The sequence below is a fragment of the Triticum aestivum genome, chromosome 5A, assembly GCF_018294505.1.
Source record: "Triticum aestivum cultivar Chinese Spring chromosome 5A, IWGSC CS RefSeq v2.1, whole genome shotgun sequence".
NCBI lineage: Eukaryota > Viridiplantae > Streptophyta > Magnoliopsida > Poales > Poaceae > Triticum > Triticum aestivum.
The window spans coordinates 575691893-575718439 of NC_057806.1; the positions used below are offsets into that span (position 1 = coordinate 575691893).

Below are 26547 nucleotides of genomic sequence, written 5' to 3' on the forward strand. Positions count from 1 at the left end.
ACCTCGTAGTACAACCGTCCGTTCCACATTTACTGCACTGCTCATGCCTTCCACCCTGGCTGACATGTGGGTCCAATGTCTTGTACTTGGGCTCGGGCCTCCGTTCAAGCTGCGAGGCCCAAATGCGCATATCAATTTGGGCAATAAATCGCTTTGCTTTGATTGCTCGGGACCTCTCTCGACTCGCTCTTTTTATTCTCTCCCATCCGGGCCGCACCACACCACACCACAACACCCCCTCGATCTCTCCTTCCCCCATCACGCCCATTCACTCCCTCAACCCTCGCCCTACCTCGATCTACCCCCTCCCCCCTTGCCCCAACCCAAAAGTCCACCCAAACCAAACCTTAACCCTATCGGGGAGACGGCGATGCCGAAGGCCGGCGGCAAGAACGGGGAGGAGGTCCGTGCCGAGGATGAGGAGCGGTTGATCAATGAGGAGTATAAGATCTGGAAGAACACACCCTTCCTCTATGACCTCATCATCACCCATGCGCCTGAATGGCCCAACGTGTCGTTTTTGGTGTTTTCACGAGCTCAACCGACGCCCATTGTGTTCTATTACTCATTAGGCACAAAGTTGGTGGCTCTTCGTGAGTTGTCCTAAATTTGGTACCAACATGTTTACCCTAGCCCCATATGTGGTGGTTTGTGCAATTTACTCCCAAGTGGATCCAAAATCGCCTCTATGACTTCCAAGCAATCTGACCTCACTTCAATGTGATAAGTCGTGGATCTGTCAACTCTCGTGTAATACAATGTGTGAATGATAGGCAAACCAAGACAGACAGTGATCCTGTTTTGAATTCCTTTTCGTTAGGGCCATTAGGATATATTCGGGTGTACACTATAATGAACTAACAACAATGTACTTTTCAAAGGGTTGCGGTTATAGACAATGACCATGAGAGGTATTAAAGCTCACAAGAGTACGAGACATCAACAAAGAGCGAAGGGTGCATGCGGGAGAAGCAAGACCACCTATTTATCATTTTCTACGCTCGAATAGGGGCACACGCTATGTACTCTTAACATAATACTCCTTCCGAGCAAAATTACTTATCGCAAAAATGGATAGAACATGAATGTATTTAGAATTAAAATACGTCTAAATACAACCATTTAGGATGTGTTTGGTTAGAGGAAGATGTTAAGGTGGTTATGGGTATCCCTATCCAGTTGGCTAGGGATAGCCATTTTTCTGTTTGGTTGATGAGTGATGTTAGCCCATCTTCTGTTTGGTTCGAATGATGAAACATGGTTGTGATAAGCATTTTTCTATACTTTGTAATTAAAATATTTTTTTGTCATGTTATCTCTTCCATCAACTGAGGCATACACAACTCCCGGCACCAAGCAGCTCGCGCACGCACATCACACACATGTACACCACGCCACAGTAGGCTGCCCATGTACACCGTATCAGTCCTGCACTGTATACAGGGAGTACAACATCGGCTGGCCGCGTACACCATACAAGCGGTACAACATCGGCCGCCCGCGTACACAGAGTATAGCCGCCAACGTACAGCCGTAATATCGGTCGTCCGTGTAGTATAGCCCCCAACGTACAACATCAGTGCGACCGCGTACAGAGTACAACAACGACCACGCCATAGGCTGCCCATGCACACACCTCACTCACATCACGTACACGGAGGCACACATGCACGCACAGCTCACTCACACCACGTACACGGAAGCCCATGCACTGCTTTTGGGAGGACAGCGCCTCAACGAGAGAAAATGTTTTGTTCGCGCGCGGGTGGATGCGCATGTCCGTGAGATTTTTGCGTGTGAGCGGAGCCGGATTTTAGAGGTATATTTCTAGTATCTGGCTTTCCCTATCCATCTTATCCCAGCTCGTCCACAAACCAAACGACTGCTATCCAATAAAATATGGTTATCCCTGTCCCTTGAGTGGTTACCCCGTTAACCAAATGCATCCTTATGTGACAAGTAATTCCGGATAAAGGGAGTTTGTTAGAAGAGAGGAAATTTTGTCGTGACGTGCACATGGCGTGTAATACTACAATAAAAGTGGTAACCTCTCCTGCCGGCTTGCATTGTCTTCAATTGCTGCCTTTTTTGCGGGGAATCAATTGCTGCCTTAACTGAAAATATTATTAGATTTTGTATCTTTCTTGATTCTCCTTTCTGCTTTTCTGGAAAGAACTTAGGGCGCTGCTTGGCGCCGGCGCACTGGCCCAATTTTGGGCCGGTCCGCCCCCAGCCGCCCGATACAGCACAACCGTTCAATACAGTCGTACATCTTCTTCCTTCCCCTCCTCGTCTTCGATGTGGTCAACACGGGGAAATCCATGGCGGGGATAACTCTCTCCCCTCCACTGGACCCCGCGCACGGTGTGCGTCCGTCCTCGCTTGTTTGCCTCGCCCCTCGATGCTCGTCGTTGAAGCTCGCCGCCGCCAAAAACGCAAAAGAAGAAAATAGGCCGTTGACCCATAACAGCTTTTTTGTTGCCTCCCCCGTTCCCAGTTGCATCCATGGGTGGTCCTTCTCGGGGCCGGCCACAAAACAACGGTCCTCGTCGGTGTTGCCGTCACTCTGGTTGCAACTAATGCGGTCCACAGCGTCGTTCGCCAGCCGAGCCGGTGGTAGCAAAAAAAGACACTAGTTCCAGCAAGAAAATAAGATGGTGGTAACAAAAAATTGTTGTCCTAGCAAAACCTAGAAAATGGTAGTAACAAAAATCGCCGATGGTTCCAGCAAAACACACAACTGGTAGTAGCAAAAAAATCAAGAGTGGTTCTGGAAAAAGAATTGATGCAGACACCATCCTCTTGATTGTAGCAAAATCTAAAGAAGGTTCCAGCAAAAAAAGAAACGGTTCCAGCAAAAAAAAATGATGGAGCAAAAAATCCATAGCACATAACTCAAAACAAATTCAATGTAGCAAATGAACTAGCTAGTTCCAACAAAAAAATCACTGGTTCCAGCAAAAACTGAAGTCATTGGTGAGGGCGCGGTCTGGTTCCAGCAAAATTGAAAGCTGGTTCCAACATGTGGCCTTGCTGGTTGCAGCAAAAAAGACGCTGGTTCCAGCAAAAGGTGTTGGCCGGTTCCAGCAAGGTGCCACTGGCTCGCCGTGTCGGCTGTAGCTCGCCACGCCTCCGATTCCAGCTTCCCGTCATGGATTGTAGCAAGATGCGGCGCTGGTCACAGCTTCCCCCGACACCGGTTGGAGCTTCTCACATCCATGGTTGCAGCACCATGGCCGTGGAGAAAAAAGAGGGAGGTAGGCTCCGGCCATGGCCGGCCGCAGCTTTGCTGGGCGGAAGGGCGGAATGGAGGAAGGAGGCAGCCGGTCACAAATCACGTGTCTCCCGAATGGCAGCTGTCGCACAATGACGGGGAAGGAGGAAGAGGAGACTGCGGGCGGCGGCCATGACGACGAGCTGCCGGGGAAGAAAAAGAAACGAGGCGAGAAAAGGGGGATAGATGTGGCCGCGGCTCGGTCCTCGTGTGCTAGGGGATAAGGATGAAGACCGGTGCATGGGCCACAGGCGATCCGCATGACGCATGCCGGAAGGAGTTGGGCCCGCAACAACGCAGCGAGCCACGAGCGACCGGCCGAAGCTTCGGCCGGCGCCCTGGCGTGAAACGTTTCCCAAGAACTTATTGCTCCCTCGGTATAGCTGTAATCTGCTTACTCAGCATCGTTCCACATTTACTCCACTGCTCACACCTTCCACTCTGGCTGACATGTGGGTCCAACGCCTCCAAACACCTCAGAGCGGGGCCTGGGCCTCCGCTGAAGCAATGAGGCCCAAACTTGCGTGTAAACCCCTTCGTTTTGACAGCTCGAGACCTCTCTCGGCTCCGCTCTTTTTATTCTTCCCCCTCCGCTCCGCACCGCAGCGCAGCCCCCACCAGTCTCTCTCCCCCGTCCCGCTCCCCACCCCACCCCACCCCCCCTCCCCCATCAGCCTCCCGCCATTTCCCCCCTCGCCCCGCCCCAAACCCCCCGCCCAAAGCCAAACCCTAACCCTAGCGGGGCGACGGCGATGCCGAAGGCCGGCGGCGGGGACGAGGAGGAGTTCCGCGCCGAGGTGGAGGAGCGGCTGATCAACGAGGAGTACAAGATCTGGAAGAAGAACACGCCCTTCCTCTACGACCTCGTCATCACCCACGCGCTCGAATGGCCCTCGCTCACCGTGCAGTGGCTGCCCGACCGCACCGAGCCCGCCGGCAAGGACCACTCCGTGCAGAAGATGGTGCTCGGGACCCACACCTCCGACAACGAGCCCAACTACCTCATGCTCGCCCAGGTCCAGCTCCCCCTCGACGACGCCGAGGCCGACGCGCGCCACTACGACGACGACCACGCCGACATCGGCGGCTTCGGGGCCGCATCCGGCAAGGTTCGATGCTTCGCGCCCGCCCTCCTCCCCCTCCCCCTCCCTCAATCTCGCATCCTCTGCCGTTTATGGGTAATTAATTACCGGTGTTGCTGTGCTGAGCTGTGCTGTGGGCTCGTGCAATTCTGTTCCGGGCTGATCCACTTTGCTCGTGGGGTTAGTTAGGGTTCGTGTTAGCTGTGTGGTAATCGAGCGTGTATTGGTAGTTTATTGGCGAGGGTAATGGTAATTTTGGGAGGAGGGACGGGATTTATGCTGGCCTGTTCCTGTAGCTAGTTGTACTTTGAATTATGGACTCGGATATCCAGGATAGTGCGGGGCGCATCTCGTGGGGTTTCAGGGTCTCAAAGGGGTTTGGTGGTTTGTGTGTTGCGTTAATTAATGTCTTGGCTTATTGATTAGCAACAGGCGTTTCAGATGAAGGTAGTGGGGTTGTATCGTGGGTACTTGGGTACTCAACTAAAATTGCTTATGTTCTGTAACTGTATTCTTCTAGGAATGTCACATTGCAATGGTGCAGACTACAGGTCTAGATCTTGCAGTTGAAATCGCTTAATCTTTGCTGGTTTAGCAACACAATTTCACATGTCAGTGATAGGAAGTGCAGCTATAAGTCATTTGCTTTGTCTTTTTGTAAGTGTCAGCTGAAGCAACAATGTGTGCTTTTACAGTTGTAAAATATAATGCAGTTGAACCTGGCCCAAACAGAGCAAATGCCTACCTCTTTAACTGGGCCTTATTGACCTTATCTTGGCAATATGTTAGCTCACTGGCAGAATGAAGTCAGAAATCCCCTCCAGCCTTGGGCTTTGATCATACTTCTCAAATTTGCCGAGCCCAGATATGATTCTCAACCAACCAGTAAAACCTTGATCTCCTCCACACCATAACCCCCACCAACCCCCCTAGATCCAAACCCTAGAATCCCAATCCCCTACTTCAACACGCAGGATGGATGAGAGAAAGGACAGGAGAAGTCCGTGGGAATAGAGGAGGAGCAAGAGTTCCTTGAGGAGGAATTTCATGCAGAGGAGGTACAGCTTCATGAGGATGAGTATATGAAGAATAAACAGATCATGGTGGAATTCGTGATTTCAAAGCGTAATGCGATGCGCCACTTCTATGTGATCTCATCATCACACATGTGTTAGAGTGGCTGTCGCTCACTGTGCAGTGGCTCCCTAGATACTGTCTGTATGTCCAAAAAGTGTTGTTTGGCACACGCGCACCCGTAGGCAATCCCAATTATTTCACAATTGCCCATGGTCCATCTACCTCCTGAGGATGCCATGGCCAAATCGGACGATGACGATAGTCAGATTCATTCAGGATCCAACAAGTTAATAGTCTTCTCTTGTACTCCCTCCGTCCCAAAATTCCTGTCTTAGATTTGTCTAGATAGGGATGTATCTAATACTAAAACGTGACTTGATACATCTGTATTTAGACAAATCTAAGACAATAATTTTGGGACGGAGGGAGTACTTGCTTATGATGTTATCTATGAACTAATGGAGTTTATAGTTTGTGGCCGACTCACTGGTTTGAGTTACGGTTCCCTTTGCTGATTCTTTGGTAACAGTTTTCTGGTTGGTTGTGGTACTGATTTGAGATACCGTGAGAAGTTCTGGGCGATTTGTTTTATTGTGGCCCATCAGGCATTGCATGCCCAGTAGTGATTTGAGATGAATTGTTCTGTCAGATTAGGGATCTGATCACATCTAGATTTTAGATTTTTTTTATATTTGAGAACTTGTTTGGGTACTTTATCAGGTTGGGTGATTTTGGTGAAGAGTAGTGGGCTCCTGTGAGGACTACTGCACTTCTGTACGAGTCTTATACTCTTATCGTTGGTAACCTATGCATACTGAGTTAGTTATTGTCTGAAATTCTTTGCCCATGGCCATTTCAGCTGTTTCTAATGAGATTGAAGGTATTTGGGTGAATCTATAAGTTACAGAACCAGCAGTTTGGTGGATCATGCAGATGTGTAGATCATAATAGGAACTATTGCTCTATTATGATTAGCCTGCAATTTGTTCTTGCAATTGTATTCTGTTTATTCAAAACTGAATACTTTCTGTGATTTAGGATGTGAGAAATCTCTGTTCGTATCTTGAGTTGAATCATTTATGATTCTCCTGCAAAAAAAGGAGAATCATTTATGATTTTCTTTCATTGCTTGTGTGCCATTGAGAAAACTTGGGATGTCTGATGATATCTTTAATGTCTGCTTAGCATTTCCACTTGTTCATGTAGAATTTTCTTGTTTTCCATGAATCTCTCATTTCTGTTGACATACCTGGATAACAGTTGACCTACTGTCTGTTTTATGTTTGATCCATTTGTTGAATATATATGGGATTTGGTTAATTGCTTTGATCTATTGTGTTAGACTGTTAATTTAACTTCTTTTCATTGAGGTACCCTAGTAGATTAACGCCATTTCTGTAATTATATTATGTACCTTAGCCCAGTCATGGAGCTCAAAATTGCTAGATGCATGTTTTTGTGATTGAGATGTTTGTGCTTTCTTGTCACACGTCTGTTACTTTAACTCCATCTCTTGCTTACTAGTATGAGTCCTCAATTCATGCTGCCATGTAAAAGGTCGCAACCAATTGATTTTGAATCATTCTAACAGTAGTGTTGCTTTTGGACCCATATAATAATAGCATCATTCTGTGATATAGATGGAAGTTGGAATATAAATCCTTCTGTTGAATTCAGGTGTCATTTTCACACATACCAATGTTTGGATGTGCCTTTGAGTTGTTGTCTATTTGATTAACAAAGCAGTAGTTATTGATTGTACCTGGAATGTAAAGTAATGTGACAGTCAAACTCATTAGACAAATATATAGTATTGATGATTTGCAAGGTTGACCAGACCTTCAAATATGTCAAGACACATGGCTTGCACTTATGCCATTGTTAGAAAAAATAGATAACCTGGGGTATACTTGTATGCCTCTAGAAGAGTTGTTTTGGTGAACAAACTTTTAGTGCATATAGATAATATGCCATGTACCCTTGCTATTTATTTGGATTTTGATGGTGCCAAAAATCACATTTGTGGGGCATTTTTTTCTGTCTTGTAGGTGCAAATAGTTCAACAGATAAATCATGATGGAGAAGTCAATCGAGCTCGATATATGCCCCAAAATTCATTTATTATTGCTACCAAGACAGTCAGTGCAGAAGTGTATGTCTTTGATTATAGCAAGCACCCATCAAAGCCTCCACTAGATGGTGCGTGCAATCCTGATTTACGGCTGAAGGGACACAACTCTGAAGGATATGGCCTGTCTTGGAGTATCTTTAAAGAGGGTCATTTGCTGAGTGGATCGGATGATGCTCAAATCTGCTTATGGGACATCACAGCAAATGGTAAAAATAAAACTCTCGACGCATACCAGATTTTTAAGGTATGGCTCATGATCCTTTTTCCATTTGAGCGCATTAACACATAGAGCTTTGTTTGTACCATTGGTTAAAGCTTTCCTCATGACATGCCATTCTGATAGCATTTTTCTCTGAATGTGTTTGTGTGCTAGTCATATCTGGTATTCATCCTTGGAGAAATAATATACATAATATATTCCTGATGTTTTTTTGTGAAGATTATGGTATACATGACGAAAAAGTCTATCTGCAGCCTAACTATGACACTTCTTAATTGACACCCTCCTAGTTGAAACCATTCACATTAGATCTAACAGCAGCTTTCATGGGTAATTTTGGGTGATGCACCGTCCATGTCAGCAGGTTTTGCTGTGTTATCCTGAAGAATAGAATTATAGTCTGTATTTCACACTCAGACATGGCAGCTCTGGCAGTGCTATTAATCTAAGACTGTCAATTCCATCCTTTTGGTTCTCTAGCTGTTGGTGCCTCATGACATGGCCCATAGTCAGTTAAGCATCGTAAGTGAGAACAATTATACTGTTTAATGCTCCGTGTGTTGAATATGTGAACAACTGAGATTACTGATCTGGTATCTGTGCCGATTTTGTTTTGAAGCTGAGGTCAATTCTTGCTTGAACTTCTGCTTTGCAGAATGCAGGGCCATAAAAAAAATCAGTGCTACACAGTAACAATACTCAACTTCACCTTTTAGGAAAATAACGGGGTCTGATTTTCTTCCCGACCAAGCTGCCAATGAAAAAAGAACTCTTAGCACCATGTGTATTTTCAGTCAATTGACATTGTCCCCAGTACATTGGACCAATAACTTTCCTAGTTGTACTATAGCAAAAACATGGAAGTTTCACTTGTATGATTATTCAACTGATATTTTTCATGTGACCAGCACATCTGTTAGTGGCTTAACACGATATTTTTTTGGTTCTGTTCTGTTTAGTTTCATGATGGCGTCGTTGAAGATGTTGCTTGGCATTTGAGGCATGAATACTTATTCGGCTCAGTTGGTGATGATCATCATCTCCTAATTTGGGATATGCGTACTCCTGCGCCTACCAAGCCTGTACAGTCTGTGGTGGCACACCAGGGTGAGGTAGGTTTCTTTGGGAGCCTCAAGTCTCTACTTACTATTGGTTTAATACTATACTATTAGCATTATGGGACTCTAAGAATACAATGTCATGGTTAGATATCTTGTTAATCTGTTTATTGGTTCTTACCCCTGAAGCTGACGCAGCCATGGTGGTTCAGGATACAAAACAGAGTAGCATATTTGTATAACGATAACATATGGGGTGTTAACAATATTCATTGTTCTAGAATCCCTCTCTTCAAGTATTTGTTGTAAACAAATTAGCCGAGGACATCCTAAATTATCTCATTTTGAATGCTGTAGTGATCGGAGGAAAAATACAATCTATTTATCCAGCTGCACGAACTGTTTCACTTGAAAACCTCAATTGCTGTATCCAGAAAAGAAAGATGGCATCTGGTAGCAATTTTATGAATACTCATATAGTCATGTCACTCTAGTAGTTTCTACTCGTGCATGATTTCTTTTCAGAGGCTGTTATCACTGGGCACACCTTGCTTTCCCTATATTATTCTTCTGGAAGAACCAATTGCCTTTGTTTCTGTTGTTTGTATGAGGAAATATGTTCTTACACTTTCCACTTTGTTTCCTTATGTCACATTTATAGGTGAATTGCCTGGCTTTCAATCCTTTCAATGAATGGGTTGTTGCAACTGTTTCAACCGACAAGACTGTCAAATTATTTGATCTTCGGAAGATTGATACTTCGCTGCACACTTTTGACTGTCACAAGTATGCTTCAGTTTTACCATCACTTTTCTGTTCGAAGTTCCATCCATCCTATTTTTAGCTTAGAAGGAAATGAGTATATGTTTGTTATTATTGATCTTGAATCTGAATTTGATTGTGTGATCAGAGAGGAAGTATTTCAAGTTGGATGGAGCCCAAAGAATGAAACTATACTTGCATCTTGTTGTCTGGGAAGGAGGCTGATGGTTTGGGATCTAAGCAGGTAAACAGCCGTCCAGCTTTCAGATTTTTTTCGTTAATTCACTTCCCTCTTGATGTGAATGATGTTTGTGTTGACAGAATTGATCAGGAGCAAACACCAGAGGACGCGGAGGACGGCCCTCCTGAGCTCTTGTTCATTCATGGAGGCCACACAAGCAAAATCTCTGACTTCTCCTGGAACCCGTGTGAGGACTGGGTGCTTGCAAGCGTTGCTGAAGACAACATCCTTCAGATATGGCAGATGGCGGAGAACATCTACCATGACGAGGATGATCTTCCGAGTGATGAGCCGGCAAAGGCTTCATGAGACCCCTAATGGTAGGACACCAGAATGGAGGCAAGATAATACCTTAGCTTTGTCGATTTTAGGTAACCTTCTGTGATTGAACATGTTGTTTTGGTTGGATTTGTATGTGCGTTGTACTCGGCACTTCCAGCATAGTACATACCAATTAGACTACCTGTCGTTGTAGTTGATGCATTTACCTGTTTCGCCATATCGTGAGTCCTGGGGATTATACCGTTAGATGTCTACGTTAGTAAGTTGGGCAAGGGCAAGGCTGCAAAGATATCTTTTTTGAAAATGTTTTTTGAATTGCAGATTTCCTTTTTGTTGCAAAACAGGTCAGGGTAATTCAAGATGTTGTTTTGACGACGGGGGTCTAGTGTTACTTTCAGAACAATGTTTGCATAACGCATCCGCATTGAGTCGTTGTGTAGAGATGCAGGTCCAACACGTTGATGTTTGTTCATGGATTGGTACTCTGAAACTATTATGAGGGCAGGGTGTGCCCAAGCGTGCACATTTTCCTTTTTGCCTTGTGACCTCACCAGCACAACCATTATCATCAGGGGCGGTGGCACAGTGCATTCGTTGACGCTCCAACCAGAATATCTGTTCAGGAAGCCGTTCAATGCACAGCGCACTCGTTGACATTGGCTGGCCGCATACGTGTCTCGTACCCGTCTTCTCATTCTCAACGACAGTTGTGGATACATCTCATATCATCAAGCTCCCTATACCGTCGTACGGAGTAGCAGTATAGCAGATATCGTCATCATCATCAATCCAATTGGTGGGCGCTCTAGGAGATACGTAATACTCCCCCCGTCCCGTCCATAAAGGTTGAGACAATTTTTGGACGGAGAGAGTATCATCTACTAGTATAACTAAACTGGGGCATATCGCGTGGTAAGCGTGATAAGCAATTCCAAACTATCAACTAAACTGGGGCATCTCTGTCGTGCTTCTCTTTCTACCCTAGATGGATATATATATATATGAGGTGAGATACTTTCTGTACCTATCATGGAGCAAGGACATTCCACTACGGTGTGGTTACTGGTAACCAAATTACTACAATTCATTTTACCAGCATTTTAATCCAAATCTGAATATTCGTGCAGTGTGTATCATCCGTGTTTGGTGCATTCTCCATTCGCTTTTCGTTACAGAGTTCTCGCGATAAACACAGTTTACTGAATATTTGTCAATACGAAGTTGCCACACACCGGCGGAAATAAGAAGAAAGAACAAACATGCCTTACAGATACCGATTGTGCGAAGGAGCGTAAATTGAGAAGATTGTGGACACGTTAGGCATGGGTAAAGTATACTCTTCTTGGCCGGCCGGTTTAGCTTTCCTGGCGGCGCCGGCTGGGCGCTTTATGTAGCATGGGTGACAATGCCAGTTGGACAAAGAGCTGGCTTTATCTTAGCTTAACGTTTAAAATTCAGTTGCACGTGTGCGCCGTCTGTCTATTGTTGTTTCTTTTGCGTGCGTGTGGACGTGTTGACGGGCCGAGGAAAGCTCGGAGGAAGGAACGGAGCAACCACCGCACCGGCGATATATCCGATTCCGGGGAGAGATCTCCATGTCCGAGCGGCGCCTAGCAGCTTCAACCACTCCCGGGTTTGTTAATTCGTTCGCAATAGCATTAATTTAAAGCCAGCTGCATGTGCATGCACCCGAGTTTCAGCACAAAGAAAAGGAGCCCACTGTCGCCATCTCTGTCTTCAGTTGCTCAAGCCGGCCGGCCGATCGATCAGACCAGGAAAAAAGAGCTTGCTTGGACTATCGTTCGTAGTATCTAAACGTGATTATTTGTTTCGACTAGCCCTTGCTGATTAGTGGGTAGTCACTACCGGAATCGCACCCTATGCCAACGGCCAGGGCCGTCGACATAGCCTTGAATGGCCGTCGGGACAGGCCTATGCCGACGGCCCCCGTCGGCATAGGACCGCTGGCAACATATCCGTCGGCATAGCCAGGAAGGCCGTCGGCATAGAAAGGCCGTCGGCATAGGACCTATCCCGACGGTGTTCGTACATCTATGCCGACGGCCCTGGCCGTCGGCAACGTTATCGTCTAATGGCGGCCGCCGTCAAGTGTTGACCAACGCGTGCTCGACACGTGGCAAACTAAGCCGACGGCTAGGCCGTCGGCATAGTTTCAAACTAAGCCGACGGCTAGGCCGTCGGCATAGTTTCAAACTAAGCCGACGGCTAGGCCGTCAGCATAGACGTGCCACGTGGCGAGCAGGCGTCACCCCTGGGGCGGGTCTATGCCGACGGCCTAGCTGTCGGCTTAGTTTGAAACTATGCCGACGGTCTAGCCGTCGGCATAGACCTACCACGTGGCAGCCACTGGGAGCTCCTGGAGCAGGCCTATGTCGACGGCCTAGCCGTCGGCTTAGTTTGAAACTATGCCGTCGGCATAGACCTGCCACGTGGCAGCCACTGGGAGCTCACGGCAGCTCTATGCCGACGGCCTAGCCGTCGGCATAGTTTCTGTCTGTTTTTTTTCTTTTTTCTGTTTTGTTTCAGCTCAATTCATTTGAATATATACAACATCACACAATAAATATATGCAACACATAACAGCTGGCCCAGTAGCATCACACAACAAATTCATCATCACACATCATAAGAAGCATCGCAAAGCATAAACATATAAGTATCATCACCACCAAGACCGCCACAATGTGACCCAAAGGCTTAAGCGCCAGGACGTCGAGCACCATAGAGGTCGTCACCGCCAAGACCGCCGAAGCCCAGGTCGTCACTGCTAGCGGCAGCGCTACCGCCAAGACCGCCTCCACCTCCGCCTCCGCCTCCGTGGATTGGAGTGGTCGGGCTCCGTGTCTTCGGAGTGCTGCGAAGACCACCGCTAACGGTAGATCCACCTGTTCCCTGGATGTTGAAAAGACATATGCACGGGATATATGACTGTGTTGAAAGGCATGACATGCTTTGGGTGAATAGATTAGGGATGAACTAACCGGCGAGGGGCCAGCGTTCTGTGCCACAAACTCCTCAAAGCTCATCAGCATTGGTTGTGCTGGAGGGCATTGTGCTGGAGGGAACTGAGGACACCTGCCGGCCGCCATATCCTGAAAAGCCTGCTGCATCTGGCTATCCCTCTGCACTTGGTGTTCATAAAGCCTCTGATGCCACGCCATGGTCTCCTGGCGTGTGTACTCCAGGTAGGCCTACGGTATGACATGATGGAACTCATAAAACTACTAAATGTGGAAAATGAAGTGAGCAATGAAGATAAGAGGGAAAATACTTACAGATTGTTGCTCCTGAAAGAGGGACTGTGTACTGGTCACTGGCTGGCTCGTGCGCTGGCTCAGGCTCGGGTCGATCCGACGAAGCTGTGTGTAGGAGATACTAGGAGTGATCACAGCATCGAGAACCGCCTCCTGACCGTGCTCCTTGGGCCCCATCCTCACCACCGCCATGTCGTCCAGAGGCGCCGCAATGGGGTCAGGTGTGTCAGGATGTAACTTCAGATACGCTTCGGAGTAGGCCTTCTTCCTCCCTGCGGTCTTCTTGCCGTAGTACTTGGGCTCACCAGGCTTGGGGTCCTTCCGCGTATGGGCGATCTCCCACGCCTACATGTGTGAGAGCGGCCGCTTCAGTTTCTCCTCCTGCACCACCAAACAGAGGTTAGTCATACATAAGAAAGTGATGGTAAATAGAAGAAGAAGAATGTTTAATGGGGTTAGTCATACATTAACTGCCTTGTGGAGATAGTGGTTTCGGTTTCCCTGAGCATGTACTCCCTCCGTCCCTCGGTTAGCCTTATTTTTGGTTCTCATAGCCGCCCAGGCTCCAGCCTCATCACACCAAAGATCCACCAATGCCGCCCAGGACTCGTCTTTTCCATAACACCAATTTGGACACACCTACATAATAAAAGCATAATGGCATGTAGGTGTGTCCAAATTGATGTTATGGAAGCATAAAGCATAAAGCATAATGTACCACAAGGTAATGAAAGCATAATATATGAAAGCATAATGAAAAATCTTTTATACTTACCGCCAAGAACTCGGGCCTCTCCAAGGTAATGCCCATCCTCCGCGCTTCTTCCTTGGTCATCTTCACACCAAGATAGTCGTGGTAGTATGTGGAGATGGCCACATAGCGCACCTCGTACTGCATCTGGCGGGCCTTCTTCTTGCATTGGCGCAGCACGATCTGGTCCGCTCTAGCCCTGTGCTCCGGAAGAACTTGATAGAATTTCTACAATCATGCATGAAACAAGAATGGAAGAAGCCATGAGTTAAATCATTTTCATGAAACTAGAATGGACTTGTTCTTCTGAAGAGAACTCACCCAGAAAGTAGTGATCACGGCCTTGGCATGGGTCTCATGGTCCGCGTGGCGGGCCGCTTCCCAGTGGTCCCAGCTCATGGCCAAAACCCGACGAGCCGGCTGCCTGACTGGATCCGGACAGTACAACCCCGGCCAGTATAACTTCAGCAAGACGGTGATGAGGCCGTTGGGAATACGGACCCCTTTAGAATATATCCAATTGCTGCAAAAGAATGAACTATAGCATGTGACAAGCAAAATAAATAACAACCGGAATAAGCATGTGACAAGCAAAATAATGAACCACTTACTCTTTTCCCGTGGGCTCAATGAGCCACTTCTGCTCCTCAGTAGCCGGAACCTGCTTTGGTAGCTTTGCGTTACCATGCAGCCACCCCTTCTTGTCAACCCCCTTCCCGTCACCACCATCATCCCGCCACCACCCTCCTCCTCGCCTGCCTCCCCCTCCCCAACCTCCTCCCCAACCTCCTCCTCCTCTTCCTCCTCCTCCTCGCCTGCCTCCTCCTCCACCTCCTCCACCACCACCTCCTCCTCCTCCTCCTCCCTAGAGTGTACCTCACTAGAGGAGGGTACCTCACTAGAGGAGGGCCTCGAAGAAAACACCCCTAAGTCGGTGAGGGTGCACTCTTTCTGGCCGCAACCCCCTGTAGTGGCTCTCCCCCCGCCCCCTCCTCCTCTAGGGGCACCTCTCCCTCGACCTTCCTATGAGGAGTCATCGTCAAGTAGCCGAGGGGGAGGATTACGTGCTCGACCACTCCGACTAGGCAGGCCGACGACCTTGCGTAGGAAACCCACGCCGTCGGCCTTCCCCTTGCCCATGTTCCAAGAACCTGCATTGAAAAGAGAAAAAGCAATTAGTAAATTAATGAAATGAAGGAAAAGGCATGATAATAAACACATTAATAAAAATGCATAAAAAGGCATATTCCTAAACTATAGAAAAAAATACTTGAAACGTACATCTGCTAGAACCCATATGAATCATCACTGTTGTAACCTCTTTCTCGGTCCGTCTCATCATCACTATCAATCATATCATCTTCGTTGTCCGACGTAGGTGGAGGCTCTTCCTCGTTGTCAGCGTCTTCGTTTAACTTTTCTAGCATAAGTATGTCATTTTCATTGACAATGGTCTCACCATCATTCCGTGCATCGTCGACGTTTGGGTCCACATCATCATCACCCAATGGTCTAGCGTCATCGTTTTTAACCACATCATCATCATCATCAGGTTGCTCTTGATAGAACACTCCCTCGTATGTCATGGGGTTAATGTTGTAGTAATCGTCTTCATTCGGGTCTGGTAGCTTACCATGTGGCGACACCTTGAACACAACTTCCCAACCCTTTAGATACACTTTCTGGCATGGGTAAGGCAGATAATATACTTGTGTAGCTTGGGTAGCCGCAATGAAGAGATCGGCTCCGGCATAGACGGTTGATGGTTTAACTTCGACCAAACCAATGGAAGGCGTATGTTTTACCCCCTCCCGCGGATCGAACCATCGGCATTTGAACACAGGCAGACTTAGGGTCTCACGCCCCTGGCGGAATTTAACCTCGTATATACTTTGTACCCTTCCGTAGTAGTCTACTGAATTTTGACTGGGGGTGTACACTCCAGTATTTATAGTTTTGGGATCGGGGCGGCTGTTTTGGTGCTCCTCTGTATGGAAGCGATACCCATTCACATCATACTTTTTACATGTCATGACGGCAGGGTCAAAACCCATGGAAACCCATCTCAATTCATCATCCATAGATATGTTGGGATCTTTTCCCTACAAGTATAATGGAAATTGTTGCGTGCATTAGTTCGGTTAACTAATAAATGTTGAAGTAGGTATTTAATAGGGGAGTGTGGAAAATTACTTTCTCCATGAACCAAGCAACAAAACTTTTACGTCCAGGGTTTCCATGACAGAGAAGAGTAAGTGCCTCCGCCTCAGTAGGAGGATTCACTCCCGTCCATTCCTCTTGAACGAAATCACTAAAAAAGATAAGCGGTGTTAGACCGGGACTAAGTGAACATGAAACATGATGATGTGGAAGACATAAAGGAATGGTGTAGTGGTATTACCTCATCCACACTTCCTCAACTTCCTTGATGTTGTGCAAGATATAGAACATGAGGTCCTCCCACTCTTGCCGTGTCATCGCCGTCCGTGAGGGGGGGCCACGCACCGGAGACGCGTCCTGCCTCTTCGGACATGCCACCACACCACCCCGCATGTATGAGGGCCCGGTGCGACGCTCCGGTGGCATTGCTACCCCCCCAGTGCCCCCGTCCCGCCTAACCCTGTAGCGTTTGACCACGGGATCTAGCCCTTTGACTTTGCACGGACGGGCTTTGACCAGTGGACCTCCCCACCCGGTTGTGTTAGGTCAGCCCATAGGAACACTTTGGAGCAACATCCGGTCCAGACCCACAGCAAGATCCCCTCCGTGTAGACCCCACGCGTCCGTTTCCCCCCTCCAGGTGCCGGCGGCGGCGCCGTCTGTGAGGGGGGGCACACCCCGGACACGCGTGCCGGACGTTTGCAACCGCCACAACATTTCCATACTTGTGAGAGGCCGCCTACGCAAGATTTGGCGGCATGCTAGCCCCCGGAGGCCGCCGGCCACAGCCGTAGACGCGCGAAGGGCAATCCACGTAGAGGGAATTTTTCGGATACTTCTCCATCACCAAAAATTATGAAAAAAATACCATCGTTCCTATAGCACATGTGCCCACGTCGTGCAAAAAAACTCATAATTTTATCGCGCTCCGAGTATTTAGTAATATTGACGCCGTATCTTTACCGCAGAACGTCTACTACCGTCTCATCGCCGTCCGTGAGGGGGGGCCACACACCGGAGACGCGTCCCGCCTCTTCGGACATGCCACCACACCACCCCGCATGTATGAGGGCCCGGTGCGACGCTCCGGTGGCATTACTACCCCCCAGTGCCCCCGTCCCGCCTAACCCTGTAGCGTTTGACCACGGGATCTAGCACTTTGACTTTGCACGGACGGACTTTGACCAGTGGACCTCCCCACCCGGTTGTGTTAGGTCAGCCCATAGGAACACTTTGGAGCAACATCCGGGCCAGATGTTGCCCTGGGCCTATTGTTTGTTTCGACTAGCCCTTGCTGATTAGTGGGTAGTGGCAACCAATCATGTGGATGGATCATCATAATAATCCAATTAAGTACTTTGCTAATGAACAGTACGTACGTGGTTGTGATACTGCGGCGATCGGCTATTAGTTTATCTAGCGTTCAGATTTCTGATCTACGAGCATCAACTTGGCAAAAACTCAATCATGTAATGGCAATAATGGGCGTCGCTATTTGTACAAGTTGCCATAAATATTACTCTAGTAGGAGTACTATTATTTTTGCATCAGTGGACTAATCGACGCCCGGGGCGCATGTCTCAGCCACTGGCGGCCGGTGATGCTGCGACGTGCGCCACATCGTCCCTTCCTTTCCAAGCCGGTGACGCCCCCCTCTCCATGTATTTTAAGGTTCCGCCCCGGAAATCGACTGACGAGTTGTAAATCCAGGCCAAAACCTCGAAAGCATAGATAGCAAGCAAGAGATATATGCTCCCGAGAGCTTTGCGGTTTGATCCTAGCTCCAGTTTGAAACGTATGTGTTCACTAAGATGTCGCTCTTTTTTTTTTTGCGCGTGTGTATGGGAGAAGGCGGATTGCGAATGCCAACGATATGTTTGTAGCTAGCAGATAGCTACGTTTGGCAAAGCTTGGCATACCTTAGTACGGCTTCGTCGTGCGTTTGTACGTACGTACGTACGTACTCTGTACATGCGCCTGTGTAAGGTCCCGGGCCGGGGCCCGGAGAAGACTGCTTACACGGTTGGTCAGTGGTAACGTCGAGCCGCTCGCGTCGGCAAGTACGCTGTCGCCGGCCGACGCATTAACGAAGCCAGCCAGCCAGCCAGCCCCGCCAGCCCCGCCAGATCGATCGTAGGGTAGATCTGCAGGCGCTGCGTTTCAACACCCCGCATTACCTAGACCGAATCTACCACCACTTCCACTTGCCCCGGTCTCTCCTCCTGACTGATCGAATCCAAGTGAAAGCCAGCAGCAAGTACCACATGAACACCAGCACGTGCCACACGAATCTACCACGTACTACCTGTCTACTACCACCAGTACTGAACTACTGCCGACAGCTGGACGGATCCACTTCGCTCTCAACTCTCGAGTCTGACCGTACGGCACGTACTTCGCACCTGCACAGTGGCTTTACGCCCCCACACGTGTGAAAAAATAAATGAAACCACGTCGACGGGACAAACGGCGGTGGCGCTCCCAGATCCAGCGCCGACGCTCTGCCGCCATTTACTGTGCCGCCCTGTACCACCGTACTTGCTCCGCTCTCAGCTAGTAGCTCTCTGTCTGACGCGCGGGCCCCGTCCGACGTGGCCAGATCCCAGTGGCACTCGCCGGATCGCCCCGGGTCAGCCGCTGTCTCGCCCTCCCTGGCCAGCCCAGCCCCGATCCCGTCGGTGACCGGGCCCGCCGGACAGCCGCAGGGCGGGCCGGTCCACGCGCCGCGCGCGGTGTCCGCGGGGAAGCTTCCCGCCCGCCTCGTGCCGCGCCGGGATCGCGGCCGACGGACAGCGACGGACGCGTGCTGCACTCCACGCGCTCGCATCCCCGCCGTCCATCGCGGGACCGACGGCCGCGGCGCGTCCGTACCAGGCTGTCGGGCGCGGCTTCATTAAGCGTGCGCGCGCTTCCCTCGCTCGCGCGCCATGTACTGCTACGTACGTGCGTACGCGTGGCTCCCTCTCCTGCACCCCGCCCGCGTGTATATATGGCCTCGACTTGGACACTGGACACCATCGCAGTCTCAGCAGCACTATCAGCATCCATTGCCGCCAGAGTTTAGCTCCTGTACACGCAGAGCGCACGGTACGACGTGCCAGGTAGTAGTACGTGCAAGTACCATGGAAGCCATGGCGTCGCCGATTCCCATGGACGTCGACAAGCTCAGCTACGAGATCTTCGCCCTGCTGGAGAGCAAGTTCCTGTTCGGCGCCGGTGGGGCCGGCTGCCTGTCCGGCCCGGGCACGCCGTTCCGGGGCGCCAACGACGGCCGCGTGCGCGTGCTGGCCGTCGATGGCTGCGGCGCGGGCGCGGGCGACGCGCTGCTCGCCGCGGCCGCGCTCGCCAGGCTCGAGGCCGGGCTGCGCCAGCGCGCCGGCGACCCCGACGCGCGCGTCGCCGACTTCTTTGACGTGGCCGCCGGCGCCGGCGCGGGCGGCGTGCTCGCGGCGATGCTGTTCCTCAAGGGCGCCGACGGGCGGCCGCGGTACACGGCCGAGGAGGCGCTGGCCTTCGTGGCCGGGAGCGTCGGGAAGGACTGGGGCGGCCGGCGCCGCGGGTGGACCAAGCTGTTCCGCGGAGGGGCGAGGAAGGCTGAGCGGTCCTTCCGGCGGGTGTTCGGCGACGCCACGCTCAGGGACACCGTGGCCCCGGTGCTCGTGCCCTGCTACGATCTCGCCACGGGCGCGCCCTTCATGTTCTCGCGCGCCGACGCTGTCGAGAGCGACAGCTTCGACTTCCGCCTCACCGACGTCTGCGCGGCCACCTGCGCCGCCGCCGGCGCGGCCGCGGCCGTCAGGTCGGTCGACGGGCGCACGGCCATCGCCGCCGCGTCCGGTGCCGTGGCGGCCATGGGCAACCCGGCCTCCGCGGCGATCACGCACGTCCTGCACAACAAGCAGGAGTTCCCCCTCGCCGTCAGCATGGACGACATCCTCGTGCTGTCCATCGGCACCGGCGCGTCGTCCTCTGCCGCCAGCTGCGGCAACGGCTGGAGCACGCCCATGCCCACGCGCTCGCCGTCGCGAGACGAGCTGGCGCGCGTCACCGCCCAGGGAGTCGCGGACATGGTCGACGAGGCCGTCGCCATGGCGTTCGGGCACGCGAGCGACAGCAACTACGTCCGCCTACAGGCCAGCAACGCACTCAATTCGCCGCACACGCAGACGGCAGGCGCGGCGGCCGGAGCAATGCTCTCGCAGCGGAACGTGGAGTCCGTGCTCTTCCGCGGGCGGAGGCTGTCGGACCGGACGAACGCGGAGAAGGTCGACGCCCTGGCGGCGGAGCTGGTGAAGGAGCAGGAGCGGCGGATGGGCAGCCCACTCCCGAACGTGGTCATCAAGCAGGTGGCGTCGCCGCGGCTGTCGTCGGCGACCACCGCCTCGTCGGTGACCGCGACGGTGAGGACGGCGTCGACGATGCCGTCGCCGGCGTCGTGGGATTCCCGCCAGTAGCTAAGTTATTGTTGGTAGGCCCTTGACGTGACAGGGAACTCGTGGACGTGCACACAGCGAGCGCGTGTTCTTTGGTTCTTTCCACTTGTGAGACACTGACGTGTGGGGGTGCGTGTTTGAAAATGTGATGTGGCCATGCAAATTCACCGAGCGAACTCTCTACTTGACACCTGGTCAGACGTAACGAGGGCAGGACGAATGCCCCCTTTTCCATGCTACAATGCCGCGTCAACACCACTTCTCTTTTCTATCCACAACTTTTTCAGGCTGCTCGCAATGGAAGTATCATGGTAGTATTATGCATGCCAACTAAGCAATTTTGATGAGGTGAGGTGACATAAAATTAAATGAAGAAAGAAAGGATTGAGTATCATATCAGGGCATGTACAATGGTTGATAAGATAGTCTTATCTTAAGCCTTGCATGTGATTTAGTGATGACAAATTTTTTTTGTCTACAATGGGTCATTTCTTAGTCTTATCTTCAATAACTAGCAATTCCTAAAAATATGGTGAGACATATTGTGCTAAGAGATCACCTCTTGTTTTCTCTTAAATAAGAGAAGACAAACCTTTTCTTATGAGTTCTCTTTCCTCCACCTCATTATCTATCCTACGTGACACTCCTAAGCTAGCACCATTGTACATGCCCTCATGATACCGTATCATATTAAATGATGTGCTACTTTGTGTCATGCATGACAATAAATGTAGTCCTCTATGATACCAACATATGATACTATGCATTAGGGACGTAGTATCATAGACTAGTATCATATGCATGATACTAGTATATGATACTCCCCATTACAACCAGCCTCAGCAAACGATCACATGCTATTAGTGATTAAGTAACCAGAGAGCCATAGTACACACAAACTAGTAGTACAAATGTTTCGAATAGAAAATAAAAGTTGGATGTAAAACCTTCAAAATTGTCTCTCTAGATCAACTTTAGTTACTAACCTTGCCAAACCTCTTCCATAAACTAGAAAATCGGCATCTGACTCTCTGAATGTAATGTAGTAGACCAAGATACACTTGCATGATGCTCTTAGGCTGGTCATAGTGGGAGTAACTTAGCTAGTGCTTCTTCTGTAAACTAATATAAGAGCGTTTAGATCAGTGATCTAAACGGTCTTATATTAGTTTAAGAAGGGAGTAACATAACGCTTCTCAAAAAGTTTGTCTATGTGGCATGTAATTAATGAGGAGAGAGGTGTTTGAAGTAACATAACATGTTACCATTATATAGCACTTCCCAAGGCATGATGAATCTACAAGCTAATAAGGACAACCAACTATGACACTACTTCTATGTTACTTCCCAAGGTAGTAACATAGACTAGTGTCATATGCATGACACTAATGTATGTTACTCCCCACTATGACTAGCCTTATGATCATACTCATGTTGGATCACTAGTAGAAAAAGAGCCATTTGTCCTGGTTCATAAGGCCCATCTGTCCCGGTTGGGGAACCAGGACTAAAGGGTCGTTACTAATGCCCTAGGCCTTTAGTCCCGGTTCTTATACTAACCGGGACAGATGGGCCTCCATGTGATCGGTACTGCGAGCCCAAGCAGGAGGCCCTTTAGTCCCGGTTGGTGGCACCAACCGGGAACAATAGGCATCCACGCGTCAGCTGTTCAGGGGCTAGGTTTTTTTTTTTGAAATGAGGGGGGGGGGTGGATTTGGGGGTTTTGCATGGTTAATTAAGGTGTTTCATATATTGTGTTAGGTAGCTAATTAATTAATAGAGAGAAGTGTCCTCTCTTATCTCCGTGCTTGGTCGACGCTACGTACTATACATATAGAGATGCCCTCGACACGCTAGCTAGTAAGAAAATGAAGGAAACCATTAAGTACAGAAGTTCTTCATGCATACCAAGAGAAGTGATCGACCTCTCCTTCGAGAGATTGGTTGAACAACAAGTTTTTGTATATCTATCCGACGCTACTGGCTACATATATACAATATAAGATCTTTTACAATATAATTCTCTAATTATATATGAACTCAGGGTCCACATGATATTCTCCAGCTTTATTGATGACGTGGTCAAGAAAGAATCCCGCTAATTCCTCTTGAATTGCTTTCATGCGATCTTCCGGTAGGATTCATTCCGCATCTCCCACGTCTAATTTGAAGAAGGGGGTTAATACATATATATGAATGAAACTCAACAGAAATGATGGTGTAATAAAATGAAATTGTGAATATTATTGCTTACACACATCAAATTGTCTTTTAGAGTAGCCCCGTTTATCTTTGCAAGTCGCGTTGTAGATGAACTCGCACACGTAGTATCCACAGTAATCATTCCCTTGTTCCTGCCACAAGCACTTTACGAGAAATAGAGATCAATCAAACTGATAATGAAGCATTATAAATGGCATTGAAGAAAGTAGCTAGAATCAACGGGAGATGCGCGGAACTAGCTAGCTAGCAGTACTTACTTTCGGGTATGTATATCGCAGCTCCTTCGGCAGTCCCGGAGTTTCTTCGGTGAGCTTTTTCCAAACCCTGCAAGACAAAGAAAATAATTATTATTTGAGATATCAAGAAATGAACAAAAAGTTGCCGATATGGTGCGATAATGATCGATTGAACTTACTCGTTGAGAATTTTAGTCATGTCTGCATAGGTCTCGGGATCTTTTTGTCTCGAGTCTAAGACGGTTACTAGTCCCTGCTCAAGCTTAATCTCCACGAGAATATAGTGGAAGCTGCGCACGCATGCGTAACTCATCAGTTACATTACTGTAACCTCGCTCGAGTAATAAGGGAAACCAAATATGCACAAGACAGTAACACTCACTTGAAGTTGTAAGGAAAGAGTATTTTGATTTATTATCAATGATTTGACCAAGTTGGCCTCATCATCATCGGCGTTCTTTTTAACCTGAAATTCATCTATGAGATTTGTGTTAATGAACCCAATATCATACATTTCTGCTTTTCCGCACTCGATGATCTTCAATCTGCATAATATAGTGAGGATAATTGTCAGGACCCCGACTCGATGTCACATCGATCTAGCTGGTAACACCTCATATCACTTTGCGGCCTCACGCACAGTATCCCCACGGGTGTCGTCTTACCTTTTCCCGGGACCGTTTGCGCCTTTTGGCTCACGTATATGATAGTGTCGCTAGCATCCATATGATAAAGAGCCCGGGCTGACATGACTAGTCGTAAACCCAAAGTGGCATAGACTTACAGGGACAGGCATCCATGACCCAGCTTCGAACGTGTCGGTCATCAGCAAGTGGGTCCGGGCTGTAGCACTGGGCTAGCAGGACTCCGGTAAACCGGGCTGTAGCGGGCTAACAGGACTCCGGTACTCAAAGCGTGACATTTCCCCGAAGGGACAGACACAGGAACGAAGAAGGACACATGCCGGCCAGCCTAAGTGTTCCAGAGCAGTAGCAAGCTACCATGGCTCAGCGGTAACACTAGGAGACATTTCCCGGTAAGAGAGGCTACTAAAGATAAACAACTAGATGGTCAGATCCCACACATACCAAGCATTTCAATCATACACACAATATGCTCGATATGTGCAAATACAACGAAGCATCACAACATGACTCTATGACACAAGTACTTTATTTAAGGCTCAGGGAGCCATACATATCATACACACAGGTACGGGTCTCACGACCCAACATACAAGTCATACAGTCATACAAGCCAACAGCGGAAGTACTTTGTCTGGGTACAGACAACTAGTAAAATAAAAGAGGCTTGGAAGCCTAACTATACTACGTGGTCCTTCACAAGCTCAGGGTCACCACCTGGGTCTTTAGCCTACTCGTTGATGTCAACGTCTACATAGAACCCATCAGAAGGGGTTGCAGCGTCTTCTGTAAAAATGTAGATTATAGCAACATGAGTACAAAGGTACTCAGCAAGACTTACATCAGATCCTACATACATGCATAGTATCAAGAAGGGTTGGTGGAGTTATTGCAGCAAGCCAGCTTTGACTCTTGGCTAGGCTATCCTACGATACTCCAACTTGAAATTGTTTTGCGCACACGAGTCCACTACTCACCACTTCAATACACTACCGAGGATCCACCTCCGTCTTCCTACGGAAGAGCCATCCTCGGCACTCACACTTATCTTGAGGCTTTTAGTAGTTTCCATTTACTTGTCTATGAACTGTATAGGCAACCAAGTAGTCCTTTACCGCGGACGCGGCTATTCGAATAGATCATGTTAACCCTGCAGGGGTGTACTTCTTCATACACGCTCTCACCACTTATCGTCGTTTACACGACATGTACTCGGCAACCTTCAAGCGGAAGCCCAACGTGGGTGTCGGCCACGACCTACCTAATCACCTAAGCCTCCAGTCCAGGTTTATCGCCTATTCAGGTTCCATCCGCAGGGAGTCCGGCCGAGGTTTCCCATACGGCCCCGAACGATGTGAACAGGGTTCCCGAGATACCTAACGGGTATTCGGTACACCCGGCCACGTACCTACCGCATCACAGCCCACCCCTATGGTCAGCGCTGTCCACGGCCTCCAGTAGGCTACAAACACCAGAAACTACTTGCAACTCCTGGGCGGAGAACTAGGGTGAATAAGAAGTCGAGAGGGTCCATTGGTTTCGGGCCCAATGCATGGTAGTAGCTGATTCTTAAATCACACATACAGATCCCAGTGCTTAAGGTCGGCTTCAATGAAACAACCCACCATGTACTCCTACATGGCCTCTCATCGATACCTTTACCAAATCGTGTTCACCACACCACTCTCATTACCGACATAATCATTTCACTCTAGCCCATCACCCAGATGAACCAGACCTGACACGACTCTAAGCATAGCAGGCATAGCAAGGTAGGAACAACACATACATATGGCTCAATCAACTCCTACACATGCTAGTGGGTTTTATCTAGTTACTGTGGCAATGACAGGTCATGCAGAGGAAATGGGTTCAACTACCGTAGCACACAGCAGTTTGAATCGCGTTGTCTTAATGCAGTAAAAGAGAGCAGGAGCGAGAACATGGGATTGTATCGATATGATCAAATGGTTGGTTGCTTGCCTGATGGTTCGTTGCACGGATACGGTTCTTCGTTAGGGTAATCACGGTACTCCTCGGGGACAGATCCTGTCGCAAAGGTCATCGATACACAAACATCACCAAACAATATGCAACAATATGATGCATGCATGAAACATGGCAATATGAGTGTGTTGGGCTAATGCAACTAAAACCAGAAGGGTTTGAACAAATTTGAATCAAAGATTCAAATTCCAAATTCAAATATGGCCTTTTAAAGTGCTTTTCCTTGTTCTGATTAAAACATCAATTTAACTTGTTTGATCATGCATGAAAATAGTACAGATGGATAGATTGGATTTTTCTGATCATTTTTCATATATAATTTGTCCAATTTGGAGTTACAGAATAAAAGTTATGAATTTTTGAAGTTTAAATAATATTCTGGAATTTCCTGATTTAATTTAAATCCAGAAATTCAATTACTGCGTCAGCCTGACGTCAGTGTGACGTCAGCAGGTCAACGGAACTGGTCCAGGTCAAACCTGACAGTGGGTCCCGCATGTCAGGGTGATTAATTTAATTAAAACTTAATTAAAACTAATCCTGTTTAATTAGCAGGGCTGGGCCCCACCTGTCATTGACTCAGGGGAGTCAACCAGGGCCCACCCGTGGTCAAAGTCAGTGTCGGCTGCCGGCGTTTAGTCGCCGGCGAGCCCGACGCGGCGGCGGGAGTGGTTTTGGTCGTTTCGGCCAC

The 26547-nt window shown here is 48.8% G+C and overlaps 2 protein-coding genes across 2 annotated transcripts; both read left to right on the forward strand.

Moving 5' to 3' along the window:
* The first annotated feature begins 3934 nt into the window (after positions 1-3934).
* On the forward strand, positions 3935-10328 carry LOC778411 (histone-binding protein MSI1 homolog). Its single transcript, XM_044526863.1, has 6 exons — positions 3935-4383; positions 7482-7808; positions 8744-8896; positions 9504-9628; positions 9753-9848; positions 9926-10328. Exons 1-6 carry the CDS (start codon positions 4027-4029, stop codon positions 10152-10154), a joined length of 1287 nt encoding a protein of 428 aa, XP_044382798.1. The 5' UTR covers positions 3935-4026; the 3' UTR covers positions 10155-10328.
* An 8939-nt stretch (positions 10329-19267) lies between these two features.
* LOC123104924 (patatin-like protein 3) lies at positions 19268-21140 on the forward strand. Its single transcript, XM_044526865.1, has one exon. It carries the CDS (start codon positions 19436-19438, stop codon positions 20765-20767), a length of 1332 nt encoding a protein of 443 aa, XP_044382800.1. The 5' UTR covers positions 19268-19435; the 3' UTR covers positions 20768-21140.
* Positions 21141-26547: the final 5407 nt, after the last annotated feature.

Bases quoted from the DNA above. Each gene is read 5' to 3' on its own strand.
- LOC123104924 (XM_044526865.1), top strand. From the start codon at position 19,436: ATGGAAGCCATGGCGTCGCCGATTCCCATGGACGTCGACAAGCTCAGC.
- LOC778411 (XM_044526863.1), top strand. From the start codon at position 4,027: ATGCCGAAGGCCGGCGGCGGGGACGAGGAGGAGTTCCGCGCCGAGGTG. The intron at 4,384-7,481 runs GTTCGATGCTTC...TCTGTCTTGTAG, and splicing joins TCGGGGCCGCATCCGGCAAG to GTGCAAATAGTTCAACAGAT. The intron at 9,849-9,925 runs GTAAACAGCCGT...TTGTGTTGACAG, and splicing joins ATGGTTTGGGATCTAAGCAG to AATTGATCAGGAGCAAACAC.